At 38.5% G+C, this 24,372-nt stretch overlaps 3 protein-coding genes across 6 annotated transcripts in view; 2 read left to right on the top strand and 1 right to left on the bottom strand.

The window, feature by feature from the left end:
• Positions 1-106: 106 nt before the first annotated feature.
• On the top strand, positions 107-12,144 carry LOC144666150 (elongation factor 1-delta-like). 2 transcript variants are annotated; one of them, XM_078527512.1, is made up of 12 exons: positions 108-317; positions 2,205-2,273; positions 3,408-3,489; positions 4,905-4,967; positions 5,382-5,416; positions 6,125-6,202; positions 7,988-8,042; positions 8,971-9,017; positions 9,379-9,394; positions 10,628-10,690; positions 11,220-11,335; positions 12,058-12,144. In XM_078527512.1, exons 1-12 carry the CDS (start codon positions 201-203, stop codon positions 12,094-12,096), a joined length of 780 nt encoding a protein of 259 aa, XP_078383638.1. In that variant the 5' UTR covers positions 108-200; the 3' UTR covers positions 12,097-12,144. The 2 variants fall into 2 exon arrangements, with proteins under 2 accessions (XP_078383639.1, XP_078383638.1); XM_078527513.1 differs by lacking the exon at positions 2,205-2,273 and having other exon boundaries at positions 107-317.
• Positions 12,145-13,786: 1,642 nt separating this feature from the next.
• On the top strand, positions 13,787-21,737 carry LOC144666159 (schlafen-like protein 1). Of its 2 annotated transcripts, XM_078527524.1 has the most exons (8): positions 13,787-13,857; positions 14,081-14,101; positions 15,898-15,995; positions 16,857-16,929; positions 18,072-18,183; positions 19,792-19,894; positions 20,700-20,783; positions 21,452-21,737. In XM_078527524.1, the coding sequence occupies exons 3-8, from the start codon at positions 15,903-15,905 to the stop codon at positions 21,536-21,538; spliced, it is 552 nt and encodes a 183-aa protein (XP_078383650.1). In that variant the 5' UTR covers positions 13,787-13,857; positions 14,081-14,101; positions 15,898-15,902; the 3' UTR covers positions 21,539-21,737. The 2 variants fall into 2 exon arrangements, with proteins under 2 accessions (XP_078383650.1, XP_078383649.1); XM_078527523.1 differs by lacking the exons at positions 13,787-13,857; positions 14,081-14,101 and adding an exon at positions 14,929-15,125.
• Positions 21,723-24,372, bottom strand: part of LOC144666118 (lysine-specific histone demethylase 2-like) — a 43,215-nt gene continuing 40,565 nt past the window's right edge. For both annotated transcript variants that reach the window (XR_013573124.1, XR_013573123.1), the window contains exon 21: positions 21,723-24,364. The gene's annotated coding sequence lies outside the window, so the exon portion shown is untranslated. The remainder of the gene's footprint in view (positions 24,365-24,372) is intronic.

Below are 24,372 nucleotides of genomic sequence, written 5' to 3'. Positions count from 1 at the left end.
CATCTTCTTTCGCATCATGTGATTGGTTCGCTTTGCAAGGATGCTTACATTGAACCAATCAGAACTCCCGATGTATCTCCCCTCCAGGTACAAGAACGAAACTCGCACATTTCTGATTCTCTTTACCATCTTTCTCGGAAGTGGAGTGGCCGAGCTTTCTCTGAAAACTGAGTTAATTGATTGCTCACTTTGAATCCACCATGAGTGTAGCTATGCTTCACGAATCCATCTGGACTGACAGGCCGAAATATGAACAAGCTGAGGCCCATCATCAAAGATTTATCGCGGGAACCGTCTCGGCACATGGTGGAAAGAAGGTAAGATTCTTAAGCCTTACAAAATAATTCTTTTTTTAATTTCTGTACATGTACATGTTCACAATATATTTATAAATGAATAGAGTCTATTGATCAGTCAATTAAGCGTTCTTTATTGTTTCGATCCATTTAACTAGTGTTAGCTTAAAAATTTAGTGAGGACTTCAAAACCTGCGAAAGAATTTTTATTTCAGCTTCTTTTATTGATTTCAAAAGAATTGATAGATGTCTTCAAATAATTTGTTGTAAACTTGGGTCTACTGATCCATCATGGGTTACCAGGCACATCATGGCTAACATTCAGTTTGCTGTGTCAGTCAGAGGGGGCAGCAAATTAAATGGTCCTTTGAAAAATGGGCAGCTTTCAGACTTCCAGTCAATTTTCACAGGTCTCACTGTCTTGATTTTTTCTTCGCAAATATGCTGTCTTGGAGTCTAGATTTCTTTTGAAAGGCTAAGAAAGTCAAGGGTTTACATAAAAGATGCCATTCGCCAGTCCCCTAGTCTGGGAAACAAGGACCAAATAATGGCAGATTCCAGTCTCTGAGACTTGACTAATTATATATACCAGCAGTTTTCGTCGGATTGCTGGCATTTCACATTTGGAGTACTCTTGATTGCTCCCAGTGGTCTTTGATTGGATTAGAGAACTAATACCCGATTCCCTCTATAGCGCGTGCCTGCAGGGAATCACGGTAGTTGTATTATTCAAACCATGCGTGAGACTCAGCAACGATGTGCGTTGCTGAGTCTCGCGCATGGTTTGATGAATAAAACTACCGTGATTCCCTGCAGGCACGCGCTATAGTGGGAATCGGGTATTACGAGTGCTTCAAATAAGATTTGCAAAAAATGACTGGTATTTGGAAAGCAAAGACAAAGTACAGTGTAATAGTCAAATACAATAACTCAAGATGCTACTACTAGTTTTCTCGGCCTTGAATTTGGTAAGGTTGAAGTAAATATATATGTTGCAGGTTAAATTTATTTCCAACCTAGATTAATCTGTTTCAACCTGAAGATAACACTTTTACAATGACATAAAATAACTTGAATCCATTAAAAGGAAGTCCAATAGATCGTTATCTTCAGGTTAAAACAGATTAAACTAATTTAACCTGAAAACCGATTTAACCTGCAACATGCAAGACGTTTGTTTATAAATGGGATCATTAGCAGCAGCAGCACCAGTTTTGGCATAAACTGCTCTTAAATTATTATATAATTGACTATTTTGTGGGGCAAGCAGGACTCCAAGAGTTACATGTACATTGTACTTCTCTCTCTTTGGGCAGTATAAGTAGATGGTGATTTCTTTAATAATACCCTTACAGTTAAGTGTTTTTCCACAGTAATGGTATTCATGTGTGTGTGCATGGCATAGGTACAGTACAGTGGAATGTTTCACCAAGTTTAAATTTATATGAATAACTGAAAAAGATAAAAAATTAAACCGCGACATTATATGCACTTGAAGTAGAGAAACACATACATGAACAGACATGCTAAATAGCATTTTAATCATTTCTACCCAGGTGGAAACTATTCTGTATTAATTTTTTGCCTCCTGGTAATTATATATATTGTAGGCCTTAAAAGAAAACATATTAATTTTGAAACATTATGATATCGCTTTTATTCTTTCACTTTTCACTGGTCCAGTCTGAAAATTATAACTTCCTTTTATTAATGTATGATTTAAGCAACTGTTACTGCAGTTCATTCTCACCAATTTGTTCATTCTCGATCCATTCGCTGTAAAAAGTGTAATCCTCTCCTTACTTTTCCTCTGATGTCAAGTTTCTTCCAGTTCTGTACATAACTCACTCTAGTTTGTAATCATTTTGCTCTTCACTGGATTTCAAAATTAGTTCTGTTCTTTCTCAGGCTTCAAGCTTTTCTCCAGTTCAAGAGATAGCAAAAGCCCGTAAAAAAATTCAAGAGTCTCTTAGCACGGTAAGCTTGTGCCTTACCCTGCCCTAACTTTCATCTAATGTATCCAATGTAACCCCGCATGATTTCAACTTTAAAATTCTCGTTAATAGGGGCTCCAGTCATTTCTTTTGGTACAGGTTGAATGAATGTAGAAACCAGATCAGATCTTTGTAACGTTTGAGCCTGCATGTCTATATAACTGTTATTGAGAGTTTAACAGACAAGTTGTAATAAAATCACTTAGAACTGCTATTAATATTTAATCAAACTTCAGATACTTATAGAAATATTGTTAATACAGCAGAACCTTTCCTTTAAATATGATGAGTTTGTTTATTAATGAGACCATCTCATTGTTACAGCCATTTGTTTGGGCTTGAAGTTTACATCAGTCAGTTGTTTTCTTTTAAATTGGACCAGATTTTGGTAGCTGCTTTGCAGTCATATTAAAGGAGCTACAGACCTCTCAAGTCTCACGATTTTGTCGTGAGACTCACGGTTTACACTTCAATCTCACGATGAGAAACAGAAATCTCACAAACAGAGTAACAAGTCATTTGATTAGCGCCTGGTTTTAGGACTCTTTTAGTTATTTTTGTCTGTCAGTTGATCAATCTCTCGGTTTTTACTGAAATCTCCAGATTTTTTGACCTCAATCTCCAGATTTCCAGTGCTTTGAGGTTGAGAGGTCTGGAGCTATGTCACGGACAACGCATCTTGAAAACCATCCTTGGTTATGTTTGGGTTTTTATTACAGCTGTGTTGGTGTTTTTCTACACTGGAAAACTATCATTTTGAGGCTTCCTTCAATTTGAGAGTAATCAAAATTTGATAACTAAGTCAGGCTACTATGCATGCTCAAACCTCTGACAACTGACAACACAGTTATAATAGTTTTCGACAACTAAGGCCAAACGTTCCCACACGTTATAAGAAAATGGTCAAAATGTAGATTTAAAAAAAATTGGTGTTTTCTTACAAAAACAACTTAACAAATTCCTTTGGTTCCTGCCCTCTCCCCTCTTCCTCACCCATCCCCTACAATTCATTCGACCACTTTAGCCAGATTTTTTTGCTTACTGGCTATATTAATTGATGATATCAGGACACAATTTATTGCTTTACTGAGTATTCTGTGCATTTATTTCCTTTCAGGCTCCTTCTTCCACGCAGACTGTAGCTGGCGGAGATAATCGCGTCACTGCATTAGAGGAAGAAAACAGACAGCTCAAAAAAGGTACATGTGTACAAAGGGAAGGTTTTGCTTATTATGGCTGGGATTACCAATATTTTGCTAACTCTGCATGACTAGCAGTTAAACTTCCACTAATAGCGACCTTCAGATTTGACTACGAGTACGAGATCGAGTACGAGTACGACTTTGGAATTTCGACACAATTGTATCCCCCAAACTATAACTCTTCCCTGTTGCTGACTAACACATAAGTAAACGTTAGAGATAAGATTGGTGTGATTAGTGATTATAGGAGACACACGAATTTGGTTTGAAAACTCGTACTCGTACTCAATCTCGTACTCGTAGTCCAATCTGAAGGTCGCTAATGACTCAGGCCTTCCAAGGAGGTTTCTGATTTCGGTTTCTTGCTCGTTTCCAACCCACATGTTGACAATTTGGTGAGGGGAACGTTGTCGCTGTCGCAAATACATACCCTTTTGGTGCTACTTTCTGTCGATTGTGAGTGTCTGTGCTCTGGAACAAGATTGTCACCACATTTTTAGCCTCTTTATTGGGAGTAGGGATTTCTGCCTCATATGCCTTGCTTCCTCGCCTTGCTGCCTTGACTTGCATGCCTTGCAGGCCTCACTGCCTCTCATATTTGTAAGAATCATAATAGATATGCGTACTTTCCATCGGATAAATGACTATTCAGTGGTATGTGTTGGCAAAACAAACTGTGCTATCTTCTGGATAGTGATTTATCTGCTGTTTGGCATTATCCATCCTTTGAACAACAGGGTCCTGTACACTAGTACATTTGTATCAACTAATCATACATGTAACTTCAACTAATCATACATCAACTAATCATACATGTAAGCTTTTTAAGAAATTGAAATGGCTACCTTTTTATGACGACATTAATGTAATCAAGTTATGCTTAGTGTTTAAATGCCTTAATGGCCAATGCCCCGAGTATTTGTCCAATACACTGGCAAGGGTTAGTGATATTTCTACGAGACAGTCCAGGCATGGAAGCATAACCCTGAGATGCCCGAAATACTCGCGTGAAACTGAGGGAAGAAAGACTTTTGCAGTCACGGCAGTGAAAGAGTGGAATAAGCTCCCTATTAACATTAGATCTTGTCAGAATGTTAAGTTTTTTAAAAATAATTATGTAAATTACCTTAAGGAATCATGTACGTAGGTCTCGACCATTTCTCTATTTCTTAAGTTTAACTCTATTTTAGTTCTTTGTTTTTAGTCATTTTAATTGTTTAATATAATGAGGGCCACTAGTTTCTCAGTTTTTAACTGTAAAGTGTTTTTACCCTCGTTAAATAAAGTTATTATTATTATTCTAACTCACTTTGGTAACGTAGTGATCCCACTCAAACATCATTTTTATTTATATAATATAAAAAGAATTTTTTAACCAGCTATGTTTTTAATAAAATCACAATGTTCTGCAGTTACTGAAGAATTGAGGGCCGCTCTTCAAAAGCTCACCTTACGAGTTGATCAACTTGAAAAAGGTAACCAAGATAACTTAAGCGTATAATTTAGACAATTTACACCATCTTAAAAAAGAACAAGAGATTGCAAATGCAGTGTTCAGTTTCTTCATTCAACAGTATACAGTTCGTTTGCCTTGTAAGAGACATCGAAATCATTCTATCTTTGTCTCACATTTAAGTAGAAGTAGAGTATATTTTTAATGCAGTGCTGACTGATTGCGATCAACCTCCCAGGAGGGGTTGCTTATGAGAGCTTTAACAAACCACAGAAAAACCTTATGTGAGCATTTATTACAAAGTTACACTGAGAATGTAAACAGGATTTTGTAAAGTAGGTTGCAGAAGGGAGCTCAGGACCCTGGCTTATGAGAACATTTTTGGTTGTAAGAGGGTTTTCAAGACAAAAACGGACATTTTTAAATCTTTTTTTAGGCAATAAAGCACAGCCAACTGCTCAGTCTTCAGCAGTAAGTTTACAAAATAAAGCATTATTGTTATTAGAAGTAATCACAGATTGTAGAAGTACAATTGCCAGCTACATAACTAGCATACAGATCTTGAATTTTCAGATCATTTTCATGTATATACTGGTCTTTCTAACACCATGAGCCACTCCTTTAATACTGCACATTTGGGGCATTTTTCTTTTTACTGCAAGATTTTTTCAGCGAAATGCAAACATTGACAACAATTGTTAAGCAAAGTTTGTAAAAAGGTCTTTGACACAATGTTTTTTAACAGAAATTGTCCATTATTTTATTAGCCGGCTATCACTTGCACAATTTCCTGCCAAAGACTATTAATTCTAGGTGTTGCAGTGGTATAGTTAAAAAAAATTCTGTTTAACACAGCTTTCTAGAATAACTTAATACCTGTAAAAATCCTGGTGATGAGTCTCTCTCTCCTCCCCCTCCCCCCCCCCCCCCCCCAACTGATTATACATGTAGGCGTTTCTGTCCTCCAACAAAAAATACCGTGTATTTAGGCAAGTTTTAAAACATAGCTTAGCCCCTCTTTTATAACCCAGGGGTTTTAAGTCCCCCTGCTTATAACCCAGGGGTTCTAACCCCCTCTTATACCCTAGGGGTTCTTAGTACCCCTGCTTATAACCAGGATTTATGGAACTTATAAAAATTAATGTAATTTTGTTGTCACATCATACATTTTAACCACAGAAGAAAGAGACAAAAGCTGAGAAAGATGATGACGACTTTGACTTGTTTGGTTCTGATGATGAGGAAGAAGAAGAAGAAGTAAGAATAAGCCTTAAATTAAGAGATCAAAATTTAATTTTCTGTCTTCAATATCAAAACAAGTAGACAATGTAATTGAGTTCAATTACATACTCTTACAGTTTCTACCACGTACACTAACTTACAATTCCACACATTTACTTCACTTTTTTAAGTTCTGTATATATCTACATACTAGTTTACATACTTACACTTATGCTACTCTTACATGGATACAAAAACAAAAACAGACCGAAAAAAAAAAACGTTAAAAAAAACAAAGGGAAGAGAAGTGTACTTTCAAGCTTTTCCGAGATCAATGTTCTTCATCTATATTTCCAAAAAAACAAATGCTTATGAGAGGGTGCCACTTTTTGCTATGTTTGTTTTGTCTGTTGTTTCTAGTCACTATGTTTCATTCTATCTGTTCTATAGCTTCTAGCTGATTTTTTAAGTGAATAAGTAAAGATTTACATTTTTTTTAGACGACTTTGATATATTATTTGCTTTCCAATAATAATAATATGATTTAGAAGAAAACAACAGACATCCAGAAATCTACAGTAGCAAAATAGATGCTCCAGGGGTTCCTCAACAAGATTGCAAAAGGAACACATAGGGGAACCAGCTAGTTTCATTTTAAATAAATACAATAGGATTAAGAAGTTTACTAGATATTTTTGAAATTGCATACAATTCTCAGAGCTACAACTCTAAAGACCGATTAATAATCATATGGTAACAGGACTGAGTGGTGTCCAATTCGGTCTGTAATCACACAACTGAACTGAACAAAATGCACAGCAACAGCGCGTGCAAAATGACATGTACTGTTCAATTACACAGGCATGGCGTACTGTCCTATAAAATTATTACACTGTCCACTTACAAGCAATGACGCGTTCACTGTCCTATTACTGCTCAAATCGGGCTGCTGATAACCAACCAGGTCCAAGGATTTTGTTATAGTTTTGATTAACACTGTAATTCAGAGAAATGAATAGCAATCAAACAAAGAATTTTTGTTTTGTAATTCAAGGAAAGAAGAATTGGCAACATTTGTAATTGTTTTTTTTTTTATTATTACCAGTACCTGCCACAGAGGCCATGATTTTTTTGCTCAGTGCCAGGAATAACTGCTGACTGGTTCCAATATCCACAGACTTGCTTTGGCTTTGTCGTGATTTTACCAAATTTCTGAACAGCCAAAATTTATATTTATGTCCTAAAAAACCTAAAAATTATGGTCCATTTTCATTAACAATTGCTATATTAAAGCATTAAAACTGTTAACAAGCATCTTTGGCTGCGGATGGCTCTGATGGAAATGAATTGCGATTTGAAAATTTAAGGCTTAATTTTTCAAATGGTTTCTGTGTGTCTTCCAAAACTCAATATTATTAGCCGTGGTTTGATTCCTCACAGCAAATTATGTTTATATCTTCCTTAAGATATTTAAAGATAGTGATTTCCATGAGTTAAGTTGGCTACCACTAATTTCAGAGCAGTTTAGACCAAACATCTGCTAAATCCCTTTGACGTAGCCCCTTTAAATCCAGAAATGGAAAATGAGTGTTGTGCACATGTTATTCCAAAAAAAGAGTTGGCCACTGAGATTGCTATTCTTGATGTTGACCAAAAGGATCCTGGTCTTTAGGACAGAAATGGTTCTTGTTTACCAAATCCCTGCTCTCTAATTAATAGTTTTAAACCCCTCATCTCTAATCTGACCCGTCATGTAAAATGTAATAATCTGTCCATGAGCTTTACACCACTAGACCCATGTCTCACACTGTATGTTTCTAGGAGAATGAAGCCAAGAAAGCCAGGTTGGCAGCATATGCAGCTAAGAAAGCAAAAAGTGAGTAAAACTATCATGCTGTAATAATTGTGCGATCTTGGAAATAATTTCTAAAATCAGATAAATCAGATAAATTTTACCTTATGATAAATTGTATAATTATTTAGTTTGAGGGACTGTTTGACTGTTGACTTCACAGTACTGAGCTATGACATCCGTTCCCGCTGTAGATAGGAAGGTACTGTCACTTTCTATAAAGCCATGTCAGCTTTTGGAGGGCTTTTCTATCACAGCTTTTAGCAACATAAGCTTGTAACCATTGCTCTCCACCTGATCCTGTTCTGGGCTGTATTCTCAGCAGCAGCGTATGTCACATTCTTGTCCTTCCACTTGGCCATACAAGTTTGCCTCCATGTCTGCATTAAAGGGAAGGCTTGAGCCAAGTGGCTTATACTTGCCAGAGCTTATCCTGGTTTCTGTAGCATTAAGCGGCTTGGAATATTTCTACTTCCCCCCTGAATGGGATGCTAGTCCATCCCAATGTATACCCCCTCCCCCCCCCCCCCCCAGCATTGTGTTGTCGGTATTCATTTATACACCTCGGTGGAGAGAGGCACTAGAGTAAAGTGTCTTGCCCAAGAACACAACACAGTGGCCCCTGCCAGGCTTGAACCCGAACGCTGGATCCGGAGTCCGGCGCACTAACCATTATGGGACCCTGCCTCCCACCATATCTGCATGGGCCTCCCTTTTCATTGACTGCCTTGTAGGTACCATTCAAGGGCTGTCTTCAGTTTGTCCAATCGCTTACCTCGAGCCCTTTTGTGGGTGAAGACTTACCTCTATGAGTGCATTCTAAAAGCCACTTGCCCAGATTGTGAATGCTCTCAAAATTAAGTTTCTGACATCTTGCAGCTAATTTTCATCAGTCAATTTTCTGCCTGCAACTTACTTACAGTACCATATACATTGTCTTTCTTTAATGCAGAACCAGTACTAATAGCGAAGTCAAACATCGTTCTGGATATAAAACCGGTAAGGCAGGTTTCTGTATTTTCTGAACTAAAAAGCCACCTTTAAAATTTATTTATGGTAACTACAGGGAATTGGCATTTATTTTTTAAATGCTTTTGTGTGCATGTTTCTATAGCGTTCTGAAGTTATTAATTTTATTCAACACAAGTGAGTGTGTCTTTCTTTTTTCGTATTGTAAATAAGTTCTGAAAACACCAACTGGATAAAATGTCTTGTATTGTGGGTGGAATTGTGGCCACACTTAAGCGTGATGCAGACCTTACTTTACTACTGGCTCTGTATTGCCAATACATTTTAATTCCTGTGTTTGCAATAATGTTCCATTCTTTCTTTATTTTTTTCTTGGCAAATCACTGCATAGTGGGACGATGAGACAGGTAATGTATTGATAAATACAGTTTATATTATAATTTTAGTATAGTGCCCATGGCATTTATTAACTTTTATACCCTCTTGAGTAGACTATACGGGGACACTCCACCCAAAAGGGGTGCCTTTATTAGCTGGAGGTATATGAAAGGGTAGAGATTTTATGTGTTGGTGTATAGAAAACAGTTGAAAAAACTGTCTTTTAGTTATTAAATGGGTCCTTCGATCCAAATATCCTGAACAGACCTACCTTATTGTTACTAATTTTAACGGGACTTAATTTTTGCAATTTTCCAAAAATCGTGAAATCGACCCGCGAAAATTTATTTCAAACGTTTTCTATTGTATTTTTTTTTAAAACTTTATTAATAATACACAACAAAACTTACAGAGCAGTACTTACGTAGATTTACATTACTTTCAATAGACTACAATATGCTATTACATCACTTACAAAATACGCTACATTTAATTACAGCAGTTTGACAGAACATTGTATTTTTTATGTTAATTACGTATTTTTGGCCAAATTGCGAAAATTAAGTCCCGCAAAATATGCCTGTTTCATTTTTGCGAAATTAAGTTTCCGCGAAAATAAGTAACAATAAGGTACTGAACGGTTGATTTACCTAATTATTTGAGGGTTTATTCAACTGAAAGGTTAAAAAAAGAAATACAGTATCCCTACTCAGGGTTCGTACGGGTTCTGGAAACCTGGAAAGTCGTGGAATTTTATTGTGACACTTTCCAGGACTGAAAAGTCCTGGAAAAAGACTACCGGTACTGAAAAGTTCTGGAAAGTTGTTAAACTCAAGTAACAACTGAATTCTCAAAACTAACATTATAAGAAATGTACAGACTGTAAGGAGAAATAATATTGAGATCTTGGGAGTGAAGGGGTTTATGTGAATTTTGGAGTCCTGGTAAGAGCAATCTGAGTCCTGGAAAAGTACTGGAAAATTGTTTGTGAAAAAGGGTACGAACCCTGTACTATAGATATGTGTAAGTTGTACCATTTTCCGCCATCTGCAAAGAGTATATGAGAGGGTTACCTTTAATTTTCTGTGAGTGTCATTCATTTTCATCCAAATTCAAATTGCTTTCATATAAAAGCTTTTACATGAGGACTCGTCTTGAAGCAGAGGCTAAAAGCAACTCGGAAATGGCGTATTACTCCTAACTGTCAGTTTCATTTTCTTTGTTTGATTGACAGTTCTGTTTTGTCTTCCGATATCTTGTAGATTTAAAAGAAATGGAAAACGCCGTTCGATCCATTCAGTGTGATGGACTTGAATGGAAAGCAAGTAAGTACATAGCAAGGTAGTAATCTCTGCCAGATGATCCAAGAGTCTGCTGAATACAGACTATCTATCTTCTAGACTCATCACGGCCCTCTATTTTTTCAATCGATGAGCGCGGGGAAAGAATGGCTAGAGAACTGGACGCCAGCGCAAAATGGGCTTTTTTTGCTTTGAAAAATAGAGAGCTAGAGACAGTCTACCTATCTTCCAGAGGAAAATACTTTCAATCATGTAGTGGGGGGGCCCGTCACACTTAATTTTTGTGTCATTGTGGATGTTTACGACTGAATTGGCCAGCACTAATGGGAGGTTGACAAGATTGAGGCACACGATAAAAATTTTCGTCCATATTTTATTGTTATTGTTTTTTGTTAGGTTGGCCTCACTACCCCCCCGCCCCCCCGCCCCCCCAACACATAGCAAACTTCGTGACACAAGCTTTGGTCACGCAAGTCACGCAATTCTTCAAAAGTGTAGCCGAAGAATAACGGGTAGCTTGGAATTAGTGTTAATATTTCATTTTTTTTAATAGGCAAGTTTATTCCCGTGGCATACGGTGTGCAAAAACTTCAAATCTCCTGTGTGGTAGAGGATGATAAAGTTGGTACGGATTTCCTGGAAGAAAAAATCACGGAATTTGAAGATTTTGTAAGTAAAACGTGTCCTGGTTATAAGAGTTCAGTTTTCTGTAGTTTTTATCAGACTACAATCATTGACAAAACTCGTTGGCACACCCACCCCCATTCCCCTGTTTCAGTGTTAAATACAATGGATAGCGCAATGCGCCCAAACTCCTCGTGCAGTGCTTTCAGTTTGTGAGCAAAAGTAAGCAGCAATTTAAGGCATTATTTTTTGCATGTAACACAACATTGTAAAGGGGAAATTACTTAACTTTTTCATGTTTCAAGTAAGAAAAACAGCAACTGCGCCAAGGTTTTGTCAAAGATTGTAGGTGTCACAATTTTCCAATTTTTGTAATTGTGTGAATTTTGGTCCGAACACGAAGTTGTAATTAAAAAGTCTCAAGTTTGGCAAAACAAGGCTTTCACCAAAAATAAACCACTTAAACACCTTCCGCAAACATTTACTTTAAAGACAAAGACAACAGCGGGTATGGAAAGTAGAAAACAAACAAACAAAACCCAGAAATCAAAAATATCATAAGCAGAAATCGCGCAAAAACTCATCAAGTGATGGAGCTGTTATCGCTGCTAAAATTCTGCTCAGTCATCTACGCTGACAAGGCAGCGAAACGCGAAAAGTGAAAAAGTTGCTACCGCTAGGGTTTCTAGTGCGCTGCTGTGATTTTTGTTTTGGAGGTAAATAATAATAACATTTTAGTTACTTTTTTTCTTTGTTCTCCTTTCTAGGTCCAGAGTGTAGATGTTGCGGCCTTCAACAAGCTCTAAATCTTGGCTGTTAAAAACAGTAGTCGAATAAAATGTCATCTTAATTAATTCATGGATGTCACTTGTGTTTTGTTTACTAGTAGACAATTCTGCCACCATGGTTACTCGTAAACTATTTTTTGACCTTCCACGTCCCTTAACGCGAGCGCTATTATTTCTTTCGTTTTGGTCTCTCGACTTCAGAAAATGACGCTCGGTCATCGTCGGATACGGTCGACCAGGCTCGTAGATGATCGGAAACGAAGACCGTCGATGTTTATGCAGGCTTGAGAAATCTTTTAAAGTCCTTACGCGAGAGACGAACGCCTTTTGTGCTACAAGCATAAACGGCGTTCGCGTGGGAGGCTAATGAAGACTGTCCAGTTCTTTGAAAGCCCTTGAATTTTGGTCCGAACACGAAGTTGTAATTAAAAAGTCTCAATGCCTTTGCTTGTCCAGTTAGAAAGTATCAAGAATACTCCTTCTGTTACTTTTACGTGAACTTAATGTGACCCTTAACGCTCCTGCCATAATAAGCTCCCCTAATATATCATGGTACAACTTCCTTCTGAACTACCGTAGTGGTCTTTTACAATTAAGGCCTGGCTAAACTAGGAGACATTGTTCCGAACGCAAATGTTTCCCAGTTTAGCCGCGCTAAACACAAATTTTGCTTCCAGAACACATGTTGCCCAAACAATGTTGACTAGTTTATGCGCATGCGTGACAGTTTGTTTCCTAGTTAGCCACACGGGAAGCAAAACATTTTGCTTGCTTCCCTCTAATTTAGCCACCAAGGAAACATGACAAGGAACAATGTTTCCGTAACAACGTTTGCTAATTGGCCAGGCCTTTAGGCTTCCCTCTTATGTGGGTATATGAACGTGAAGTTAAGCGCCCCGCCTTTATAATCAGCGGTCTGCCTCCAATAACTAACGTGAATTTGCAAGGACCACCGTGACAAAATAGAAGTACCGGATCCCGGGGGGGGGGGGGGGAGGGACTCGCATATCATGAAGTGTTGGGGATGCTCGTCGTTTCGCTTAGGGGTGTAAATTTCGGATTTTTGGTCTCACTTAGGGTGTTCCGGAAAAAATGCCAATATTTTTTGCCAAAATGGTCTCGTTTAGGGTTACACACGAAAAGATATACAAATATAAATTCTATTCTTAGTTTTTTGGTATCTTTTAGGGGTCAAGAAAAGCTTGAGCCACACCCAGATTGGTCTCTTTCAGGGGTTCTTTTCAAAATTTCCGACAAGCATCCCCGTCCATTTCATATAGGATCCCCCCGGAACCGGATCCTCTCACTGTAGAGGATCTAATCAGCTATAACTAAATAACGAATAAAGAAAAAAACGTTACAGATATAAACGTAACCTTTAGAGTCATTCTCTGTAAGACCCTTAAGAAGGAAGGCCGTGCCTTCCAAAATATTGGAATTTCAATACAGTCCCAAACCGTTGAATCGGCCTTGCAATTTTTTCTTTATTTGCCTCCAATAAACCCTCTCCCTATACCTAGAGCTCCCAATTAAAAATAAAAATAAACGACCAGGGTCCCGAAAAGGTTTCGCACCCGGAAAGCCATATCAAAATCTCAAACCTTATGATTACAGGTTACAGAGCTGTTTCCGTGGGTTGTATCCCTGGGTTGGGTTACCTGTGTCGCCTGCATGGCACTGGGAACTACCCAATGAAGTTCCCGCTTTTCGAGATCGAGTTCAAAGCTGAGTTCATTCATTGACAGTTCAGTGGACAGCTTGGAAGTTCAGTTTGGATTCTAGACTGCAAAACAGTCGTTTTTTTTCTAAAGTCGTTAGAAAAGCGCTCATCGAAGGCGCAAAGCGCTGAACGTTGAGGCGCGAAGCGCCGATCGTCTCGCGAGCCTCGCACGCCCGTAGGGCGAGCGAGGCACTCCAGACCTCTCGCTCTCGTTTGAAGACCGAGCGCGTTCCCCGGGCGCGTTCGCAAAAGATGCGACTGTTTTGCAGTCTATTTGGATTCAGGCGAGTTTTCTTGAAACAGGTAAAAACATCGATATCAGTCAGAAGTTTTAGCCTTAAGGTTTAATAATTTTTTTCAAAAGCTGGACGACATTACGAGCAGGGAATCTCTCAGATCGAACGAATGAACAAATGTGACAATTTCAATAATTTTCTGTACTGCAGTTGTAGATATGCTCTTCTAGGTAGGGATCTTAGAGCGATTTAGAATACAAGGCCACTTATTTACATTTCTCTGAACAATATTCAGAACGAAGCAAATAGAAACAGAAAGGAACCATTCAAATTCAATGAGATGCAAATATTAAAGTGGCAGGCCTACTCTGGGACCCAAAATCGCCCAAAGTCGCCCAAAATCGCCTAAAGTCGCCCAAAGTCGCCTAAAATCGCCTAAAGTCGCTCTAAGTCGCTTTAAATCCGTTGTATATAGTTTATATATTAATAGTAAACTATGTAAAACTAAAACTGTACTTAGGTCGGTCATCTAAAATTGCCTAAAAGGTCACCTAAAATTGCCTAAAGTCGCCCAAAATCGCCTTAAATCGCTCAAAATCGCCCGTAATTTTGGACAAAATAAGCTAAAATCGCCTAAAGTCGCCTTAAGTCGCCCAAAGTTACGGCGACTTTGGGTCCCAGAATAGGCCTAGTGGCCCGGTATTCTACAGTTTAGCCAAAATATTGGAATTTCAATACAGTCCCAAACCGTTTAATCGGCCTTGCAATTTTTTCTTTATTTGCCTCCAATAAGCCCTCTCCCTATACCTAGAGCTCCCAATTAAAAATAAAAATAAACGACCAGGGTCCCGAAAAGGTTTCGCACCCGGAAAGCCATATCAAAATCTCAAACCTTATGATTACAGGTTACAGAGCTGTTTCCGTGGGTTGTATCCCTGGGTTGGGTTACCTGTGTCGCCTGCATGGCACTGGGAACTACCCAATGAAGTTCCCGCTTTTCGAGATCGAGTTCAAAGCTGAGTTCATTCATTGACAGTTCAGTGGACAGCTTGGAAGTTCAGTTTGGATTCAGGCGAGTTTTCTTGAAACAGGTAAAAACATCGATATCAGTCAGAGGTTTTAGCCTTAAGGTTTAATAATTCTTTTCAAAAGCTGGACGACATTACGAGCAGGGAATCTCTCAGATCGAACGAATGAACAAATGTGACAATTTCAATAATTTTCTGTACTGCAGTTGTAGATATGCTCTTCTAGGTAGGGATCTTAGAGCGATTTAGAATACAAGGCCACTTATTTACATTTCTCTGAACAATATTCAGAACGAAGCATATAGAAACAGAAAGGAACCATTCAAATTCAATGAGATGCAAATATTAAAGTGGCCCGGTATTCTACAGTTTAGCCAAGATGTCCGCTAAAAAAGGCTTTAAGTTAATTTTATCCGTCAGTTAGAGCTTATTAAGTTAGTCCCAACTAATTTAAATGATTGTTTATTAGACCTGTGAGGCGAGCGAGGGTAGACCTTAAACTTCAGTTCACTTGCTGAACGGGGACAAGAGGCTCAGCCCCCACCCCCCACCCCCAAAGAAATCTATAAAAAAGTGGTAGGCCGTCAAGAATTCAATTAGAAATGTGTTTTTCCCTCAATAATTCTGTGCAATTTCTTGAATAGGCCAGCAAAATAATTTCATTATTTTTCACCCATAAATTTTGTATTCTGATCTTCCCCGTTACAAATTCTACAATTTTTTACCCTTACCCCACTTTTCTGCTGTTTTGCAACCCGGGGGGAGGGAAGGGAGGGAGGGTAACTATTAAAGAAAGATCCCAATGTAAGTTAAAAGGAAAATCTTTTTGTTGTAGTTGAGATGCGCAAAGGGGACCATTACAATAGGAAAGACGATGGACGAGTGTATTTTTATTTTCCAAAACTGGGCTATCCTTCAGGAAACTTTAAGCAGGTAAGTCACAGAATATTCTTGAGTGCCTTTAAGCTTGGTTTGCGATTGTACAATGCATGTGTTGTTTCAGAAAATATCCATACCCCTCCCACAGAAGTTTTTGGGGAGTTAAATCACCCACTCCTCTGGAAATTCCAGTTAAGCCCCATACTTTCCTTTTAAAGTTTTGGCTTTTGAGACCCACCTTGGAATTTCCAATGACCTTCCACAGGGTAGGCAAGGATATTTTCTGGTACTGCACAATAACCACAAGCTCGAGAAAAAAGGTTTCCCTTCTTGTGCTTGAGCCTTTTTTACATAAGTGTGAACCGGTGTACGATAACAGAAGCACAAGAATTGGCAGTTTAAGTTACCCCATCATGCAATGTTAGTAAAAGTTTCTAAAGCACTTCATTTGCGTGTGCTTGTGTGTATTGCTGGTGTGAACATCCTTGTGGTTATGCTTGTGTTTGTGCTTATCTTATGAGTGTGCACCAGCCTTTTTAAAATGTGTGACTGTGAGTACTGGCGAGTTATACAGTACGTCACATTTTTTGTTGCGGTTTTCAGTGATATGCAAACTCTAAAATTCAAAATCCAACTAATGATTGCGTTTTACGCTGCCATCAATCAAAATTATAAGATGACTGACGGCAGCAAAAAGCGTATTTACCATTGGTTGAGGATTGAATTTCAGAGTTCACATAATTATCACTAAAAACTGCAACAAATCAATGTTAAATTTTTCTCCTAAACAGACACTTTTTCTGGTCCAAAGGGTACCCGGGCCATTGACAAGAGGCTTGATGGCTGTCAGTACCAACTTTTCAAAAAATCTATAATAATTGTAGTTACTGTTTGTCAACCATCTTATCATTTCAGGTCCTTTGCAAATATGTCAATGCTCTATTAAACACCAAGGGTGGAATGCTGGTGTTTGGGGTGGAACAAAATGGTAAGCTTCATTTGTGAAGGTGCACTGCTAATCCAGGGGCAGATCCAGGATTTTTCTTTGAAGGGGTTGCACCACTAACTGTCTAAGGAATGGCGTTTCTGACTGGTGTCATAAACAAATTTTAGAAGCAAATACAAAGAAGGAGGACATCTCTGGGGGGGGGGGGGAGTGCAAATCCCCTGCATCCTCCCCGAAGTTCTTTCCCAGTAATCGCTAGTTAATCATACCGTTTTAGTATGCTTTAGAGACATGTCAGGCTCCACTGTATCTTGGAAAGTGACTGAACCACCTGGCTGGGGACTCACTAAGGGTGTTCTCAACAAAATGTGAAATATTTTTAGCTGTCTCATTTTCTTGGTGATGTAGACCGATGAGAAAATGGTATGTTTAAACAATCCAAAAAAGCTTGAGCTACACCAAGTTTAGTCTCCCTGGCAGCTGTTTTTAGTGTCGTCACGTCACGCTCCTCCACACTAAAAATGGCTGTGAGGGAGACTACACCAAGATTAGTCTCCTATAGGGGTTTATACAAATTTTCAGACATGCCTGTCCCTTTCATGTGGGAGTCCCCCCCAGGACAAACATTGCCCGACCAAACTTGCCTGCTATGCCACCTTAGTTTACCAAAATGAAATGGTTATCAGTATAATCGTATCTGTAACAAAATTATCAAATTTATTTGGCTCTGCATGCATCTATTTGTGGCATAATTGCCACACAATCATGCGGGTGTCCAATTACAGGTATCTAATTTGAGCAACTTCAAATTGGATACCTGTTATTGGACACCCACTTTGATGAGTTCTTTCTTCTGTTTTCCTACTGTTTGTAAAACAGATAGAATATACCTTTGACTTTTTCATACAGAAAAGCTTCTTAAAGACTTCCTTACCTCATTGAAAACTTGTTATAGATACGATTAATTATTAAATGGACCTCATGCTGTACAATTCAGGGAGTAATCATGCTCATAAAATCTGCCTCATGCTGCACACTTGGCCAATTTTGAAATTATTACTTGCCCATTTACTCCTGGAATTGTACTCCACTCAGACAACTGAGTTACTGTTAGATGTTTTCAACAGATTACGCAATAATAAGTGTTTAATAAGAAAATTTAGTGATACTGCCTTTATTTTTAGGAAGAATCACTGGGTGCAATATTGTATCTAGGACACAAGAGGACTTGTTTAAATTGGAAATGGATAACGAGGTCAGAGCAATTCGACCAACAGTGTCGCCAAGCCTCTGCAGGTAAAAAAAGCCAAATTACTTAAGGTTACCGTGGTATCTGATTTCTCAAACCTCCAAGGAAAACAGAGGCAAAACTGAGAAAGAAAACTACTCAAAGTTCAGGAGGTTTGAGAAATATTGAGATTCCACTGTACTCCATGTATCTTAGCGGAAAGCGCACCAGCGGAGCACCATGGGTAAGGAAATTTGGTAAACCCATAAAGCTGAAAAAATTTGGTTATCAGGTGAGCGTACGCGTGCCCACCTGCCGCGCCTACAGACTCGGGGAGAGGAAGGGGATAATAATAAGCGAATGTTTATCCAGGATAACCCTTCAGTACATACTTACTGTTGGGAGGCGCGGTGGCCTAATGGTTAGCGCGCTCGCCTCCGAGTCGAACGGCCCGGGTTCGAGGCCTGGCCGGGGCGCTGCGTTGTGTTCTTGGGCAAGACACTTTACTCTCACAGTGCCTCTCTCCACCCAGGTGTATAAATGGGTACCGGCGAATTTACTGCTGGGGGTAACCCTGCGATGGACTAGCATCCCATCCAGGGGGGAGTAGCAATACTCTCAGTCGCTTAATGCTACGGAAACCGGTATAAGCTCCGGCCTGTATGGGCCACTAGGCTCGAAGCAGACATAACCTTACATACTTACTGTTATCAATGGGGTCCTGCTAATTAAAAATTTTAAATTTAAAAGTATAAAATAAAATTACTAAATATATAATATTATAATGAAATTTGTATAAAATTAAGGGGATCATGCACTAAGTTAAAAACCTTAAAAAACTACAATAAAATATTACAAGTAAAAATCGCCCAACGCTTTCCTAAATATAAAGTCTAGATTAATGTTTCTTAATTTCAAAGGTAAAGAATTAAAAATCGAGGCACCTATAAAATGAAAACTACAGAGTCACAAGGCAACCCCACCGGTGGAAGAAGAATGTCATCCCAAAGAACGTTGAGGTTAACAACGGCTTATATCTTTGTTGGTCATCCATGTCATGGTCAATTGACAACTGTAAAATCAAGGTATCTGCTGACCAGTATCACATGACCATATCGCAGGCTCACTCATCAAGGTCATGTGTTTTTTGAAGCTGACCACTGACCAGGTTATAGTTTTCCATTGAATCGCGGGCTCAAATCTTACTTGTTTTGTCCAGGGTCATGACAAGGTAATGCACTGCCTCGTGTTCTTAGGCAAGACACTTTGCTGTCATTGTGCCTTTTTAACAGGCCATGTTTTTATGGGAGGTGTAGTGGCCTAATGGTTAGTGAGCCAGACACTGCATTGAGCGTCCAGGTTCAATCTCTGCCCAGGTTCATTGTGTTGTGTTCTTGGGCAAGACACTTTACTCCCCCCGGGGGGAGTAAAGTGGGGGGGGGGGGGAACAGGGGTACTCCCTTATAAAGGCTTAACGAGGTAGTGGGTACATGTTCAAGTACCTGGTAATTAAATTTGCTTACTTCTCCAGCAAATTTTTCTAGACAGCGGAAAGGTGCCGCCAATCATTTGCTTGATATTTGCAATATCCAAGTGTAGTATTTATGAGCTGTCAGTTAAGAACATAATTGTACATTTAATTTATTTATATATTTTTTTACTTTGTTTTCAAATAGGTTTGTTGTCACAAAGCTAGACAGCACTGACAATCTTTTCCTGCTAGAGATCAAAATTAGTGCAGGACCGATCGGAGAAATCTTCATGAATTCTTCAGAACAGGTGAATCGAACAGCTGGCTAATGTAATGTATGTACCGTAAAATTCCAGTTACAAGCCCTGCGCTTAAACAACTTCGTAAGGGGTTTTGGGTGGGCTTAAAAATGGAGGGGCTTATATCTGAGGGGGCTGATAAGTGGAATAAAAACGTTTTGAAACAAGTCATGGCAGTGTCAATCGAAATATGTCTTTAGTAACAAAGTCATAATAAAGCAACATTAATTTAGCCCTGTTCTGTTCTGTCATCCAGCAGAGGGGGGCTTATAACCAGAATGCTACAGTATGCCGCAAACTGATCAGCTGAGCTATTAAAATAATATACACTTTCAGCAATTAGTACAAATTCATCCGCGTTCTATTGGAAATCGGGGAATCTGGTTCTCCCATTTTTTCTATTCACTGACAGAATGCAATAAATTTCTATTTTTTTTTTTAAATTTAAGGTGGCTCTTAAACTGCTTTGAGAAAATGTTTCGACACATCTTAACATGCTGATCACTAGTTAGTAATAAAAAATAGAGGTCACTGAGCTTGTTTTCGAGTAAATGGTTTTTTTTTATAGCAGTTTATAGTAAACAGTGACGTAATGAAAATGACCACAACCTGTTCAGCAGTGATTGGACATTTGTTTGATATTATTACAGCAGGAACTGATAAGGATTTGTATTATTGACCCATCAATGAAATTAGTATTAGAGCTGAAATCATTGCGAGCCTCCTTAGAGATGACAGTTGGCTTTAGAAGAGAGATGACGCAAAATATTGTTAATGTGTCCTGGCCAATTATTGTTCTTTTGTTGTTTTCCAGGTTTATGTCATTAGGAAAAGGCAATTGTTTGGTCCTCTAATTCCACAAGAGATTAAAGACTTGGTGATTGCCAAGTATAGAGAGGTAAATATTAATGACTTTTACTTTTTCAGTATTCTTTAAAATCATCTTTTCTGCTCTAGCAGGGTTGCCACGGTCATGGAGAAGGTCAGGGAATTTTGCAAAAAGTCAGGAAAAATTGCCAAAGTCAGTTAAAAGTCAGGGAATTCTAATGCCATGCGTTCAAAATCCCATGAAAAATGTAGAGATCCAAAATGAAGAGAAGAATATCCATGGTCAGCAGAAGAAGCTTAAGCAAATGTAAAAGTGGATTTGGCTTATTAGATAATTATTCGCCTAATGCAAGGTCAGTGAAAATTGTTTCGAGGTCAGTGAAAAGTCAATTTTTTTTAATTCTAACAAGTGACAGCCCTGTCTAGGAATACACTGATGGAGGCAAGTGAGTAGATTTGTAGATTGAGGCCTTAAAACAGGACCAGTTTTCAAATTTTTTGCGATACATTGAGCAGATTTGTGGACTTCAAAAATACAGTGGATGGTGGATTTTTTGCGTGCATTCCATTTGGCCAAAAAAATGCACAGATCAGCAGGATTTGCATACCCCAATTCACCCCCCCCCCCTCCAGATGAAAAACTTTAGGGTTGTCACCCTTGTGGGTGAGAGATGATAAACGGATGTAAATGAGGTTAAGGATGATTGTTTACTTATCAGATCTTATTTCTTTAAACAGGAAATCACTTCGACATGCAATTTCCTCTCTCCCAAATCAACAAATCACACAGAGGAGACTGAAAAACAAGAAACAAAAAATAAGTAGTATGGATCAGTTTAAACTCGTCCATTGTTTCACAACAGTACTGTAATCATCTCTAACAAGAGGAGGATCTGCTTTCCACAGCAATTGCGGAACAAAATTGTAACAGAATCTCCCTCGAACATGTGTAGTCATTGTTCACTGCGTCCAGCCACATTTCAAACAATACATTTAAAAACATTAAAAATTGTTTTCATGAAAATTAATTAAGTTTATTCACTTGAATGTCATAAATAATGCAATAAATATTTCTTGCTTCCTAAAAATGGAGCTTTTGGTATCAAAAGTAATTACAAATACTTCACTAAGTTAAACGTGGAACATAGTTTAAGTCCAACTGGAGTAAACATTCAAATATTTTATGCTCAAAATTATTTCACTCGGTGGCTTAACTGTAACATGGATATGAATAACTAATAGCAATAATGATTTCTGGACATCAAGGTACTGCTTGAAAAAACTTGAATTCTAGCTTGCCCTTCTGGAAAAAGCTTTCCGATTTTGCTTGTACAGATCAGTTGCAATCCTGTCTTGGTTTTCTACTTTTTGTGATTTCGTTGGCGGACGACCTAAGCCTAACTGCGCAAGCAATCAGTACTTGTACCAGATTTTCAAGCCCTACCACCCCTCCAAGTTAAGACCATTTTAGTCGCCATGGCAATAAAAATTTCAGAGCTGGGAACAAAATTGGAAACAAAGTCGCCAGACTAGTGACCAAAATTGAGAAGAAGGATTGAAAGCTTGAGCTTAATAAATTCTTTTATTTAGTGACTAAAATTTTTCAATGGCAATCAAAGTAAAGCAGTCGGGGGTCAAATTGCCTGATGAAAAATGGCCTAATAAAAAAAATAAACTTGGAGGGTTGCCTACATGTATGTAGTGTAGATTAAATAATTATACTTATTTGAGCTAACAATTATTTTCCACATGCACAATATTCTTCTGTAGCTCAAGAGACTTGTAAGGTTTCACCCTGATGACATAGTCTACAGAGTTCTGTGAAATGTTTAATAATTATTGGTTGTTGCCAGCTTAGTTTCGAATTTTTTGGCACATATTTTGTTACAACTAAACAGAGGTAAGAACTTCATGGAACTCAGTAAAGCTATGCCATCAGTGGGAATTTTTTTCAGGATAAATCTCAGCTAGCCTCTTGCAGGTATTAAAATTGTTCAAATGAAAAAAGAACTGCTAAGACTGCATTCATAAAAAATGATCACCTTGAGTATTGTTACAGTTATTTATACAGGATTTTCATAGAATTGGTGATATCTAAAAACAAGAATTGAGAAAGTATGTATCATCTTGTTCCGTTAAGTAGCTTTAAAGGCCACACCTTAATGCAAGTTAATTAAAATAGTTATAGTCTAATCGAGTGGCAACAATAATGGTCTCTACATTTAAACTACATGTAGTTACTTCATTTGAAGAGCTCCCGACAAGAACGTCACCTGGACTTTCTGGCTAAATCGAACATTATCGAAACAGCTCCAAATTGCGCATGCAGGTTTGTTTACGTGTGCTTAACAATGTCCTGTCTCTCATTTCACTGGTCTTTGTTTCGTTTTTGAAAAATTACACATGCAAAAAGACAAGGTTTTTTTGCTCGCGCGGCTTCTTTTGTCTTTTCTTTTACAAACGATAAACAAAGGAAACCTTTTGTTTCTCAAAACGATGAAGTCAGCTAAAGTTTTGGGATTACAGGCCTAGCCCTTACCCCTTAGCTTAACCCTAGCGAAAAAAGCTTAACCCTAAACCCCAAGGGTTAGGGTCTGACGCTAGGGTTTCATTTCAAATTTAGGGTTAAAAAGCTAAACCCAAGTTTAAGGGTTAGCGTTAGCGTTTCAAGCGGCTAGCTTTCACTGCAGTCTGCTAGCGGTTAGCTGCTTTTTGTTGTTTCGGGCAAGACTATTGTAATCTGTTACCGTTAGCTGTAATTTTGAGGTGAAAGTGAAATAAAGACTGATTGTTGATTGAATACGTTTTCTCGTGTTGTCACATTATACTAGTTTTGCTTTCAGTTAAGTGCCGCCGGCTTGCTCTCACTTCTATCTCCACTCCTTACATCATCACACATCTACAAAATCCCGCGAAAACAAGATAAACTAAGACACGAATCGATTGATTGATTTATTGATTGATGAATATTTAATGAGGCACAAAATAATTTTGCAAGGGGAGGTCTAAAACCAGGTCACTTCTCGGCAACTTTGTCGCGGCAGAACCCAAGCGGACCCTGTAAAACTCGTGTTGACGAAGTTCCCGGCAAGAAACCTCTTGTTTTAGGCCTTCTATGCGGCCAGGCTCAAACTACCTTGTTTGCAACGTTTTTTCCGAAGCGCTAAACAGCCCTGTTGTACAAAACAAAGGCAGAAACATCACTCAGTTCTTTGAGCGATGCTGTAAACTTACAGGTATTCAGACTTAATGATGTCCTTCAACCACCTGGCAGCCGCAATCGAGCTAAAACTATAAACTTTTCCGTTTTACTTTCACAGGCGCCATTTCGCTTAATTCAAACTCCTCCGCCTCTAACATGTGACCTTACGTCACAATGCAGTATCCAGTCCTACTCTACTCAAATCAACAAAAGACATGCGCAGCGAGTCGAAGAAATGCTTGTTAAATGGTTTCTCCTCTTCCATAGACGCTTAGAAAACCCTACAGGGAAAGTTGTACACGCGATGCGTTGGAAAACTCAGACTGCTAGCTGACTGGGAGCATGTAAGCTTGCAAAATGCCTTTTTTTTTGCATACATAATTTCTGAAAAACGAAGAAAAGACCAGCCGAATGCAACACAGGACAGTGTTTAGAACACGTAAACAAACCTGGGCAA

This window comes from Oculina patagonica, chromosome 9 (genome assembly GCF_052425735.1).
Source record: "Oculina patagonica isolate OP01 chromosome 9, crgOcupat, whole genome shotgun sequence".
Classification (NCBI taxonomy): Eukaryota; Metazoa; Cnidaria; class Anthozoa; order Scleractinia; family Oculinidae; genus Oculina; species Oculina patagonica.
This window is presented reverse-complemented; position numbering and strand designations above follow the sequence as displayed.

Bases quoted from the DNA above. Each gene is read 5' to 3' on its own strand.
- LOC144666159 (XM_078527524.1), top strand. From the start codon at position 15,903: ATGCGCAAAGGGGACCATTACAATAGGAAAGACGATGGACGAGTGTAT. The intron at 15,996-16,856 runs GTAAGTCACAGA...TTATCATTTCAG, and splicing joins CTTCAGGAAACTTTAAGCAG to GTCCTTTGCAAATATGTCAA. The intron at 19,895-20,699 runs GTGAATCGAACA...GTTGTTTTCCAG, and splicing joins TCATGAATTCTTCAGAACAG to GTTTATGTCATTAGGAAAAG.
- LOC144666150 (XM_078527512.1), top strand. From the start codon at position 201: ATGAGTGTAGCTATGCTTCACGAATCCATCTGGACTGACAGGCCGAAA. The intron at 3,490-4,904 runs GTACATGTGTAC...AATGTTCTGCAG, and splicing joins AAACAGACAGCTCAAAAAAG to TTACTGAAGAATTGAGGGCC. The intron at 8,043-8,970 runs GTGAGTAAAACT...TCTTTAATGCAG, and splicing joins TGCAGCTAAGAAAGCAAAAA to AACCAGTACTAATAGCGAAG.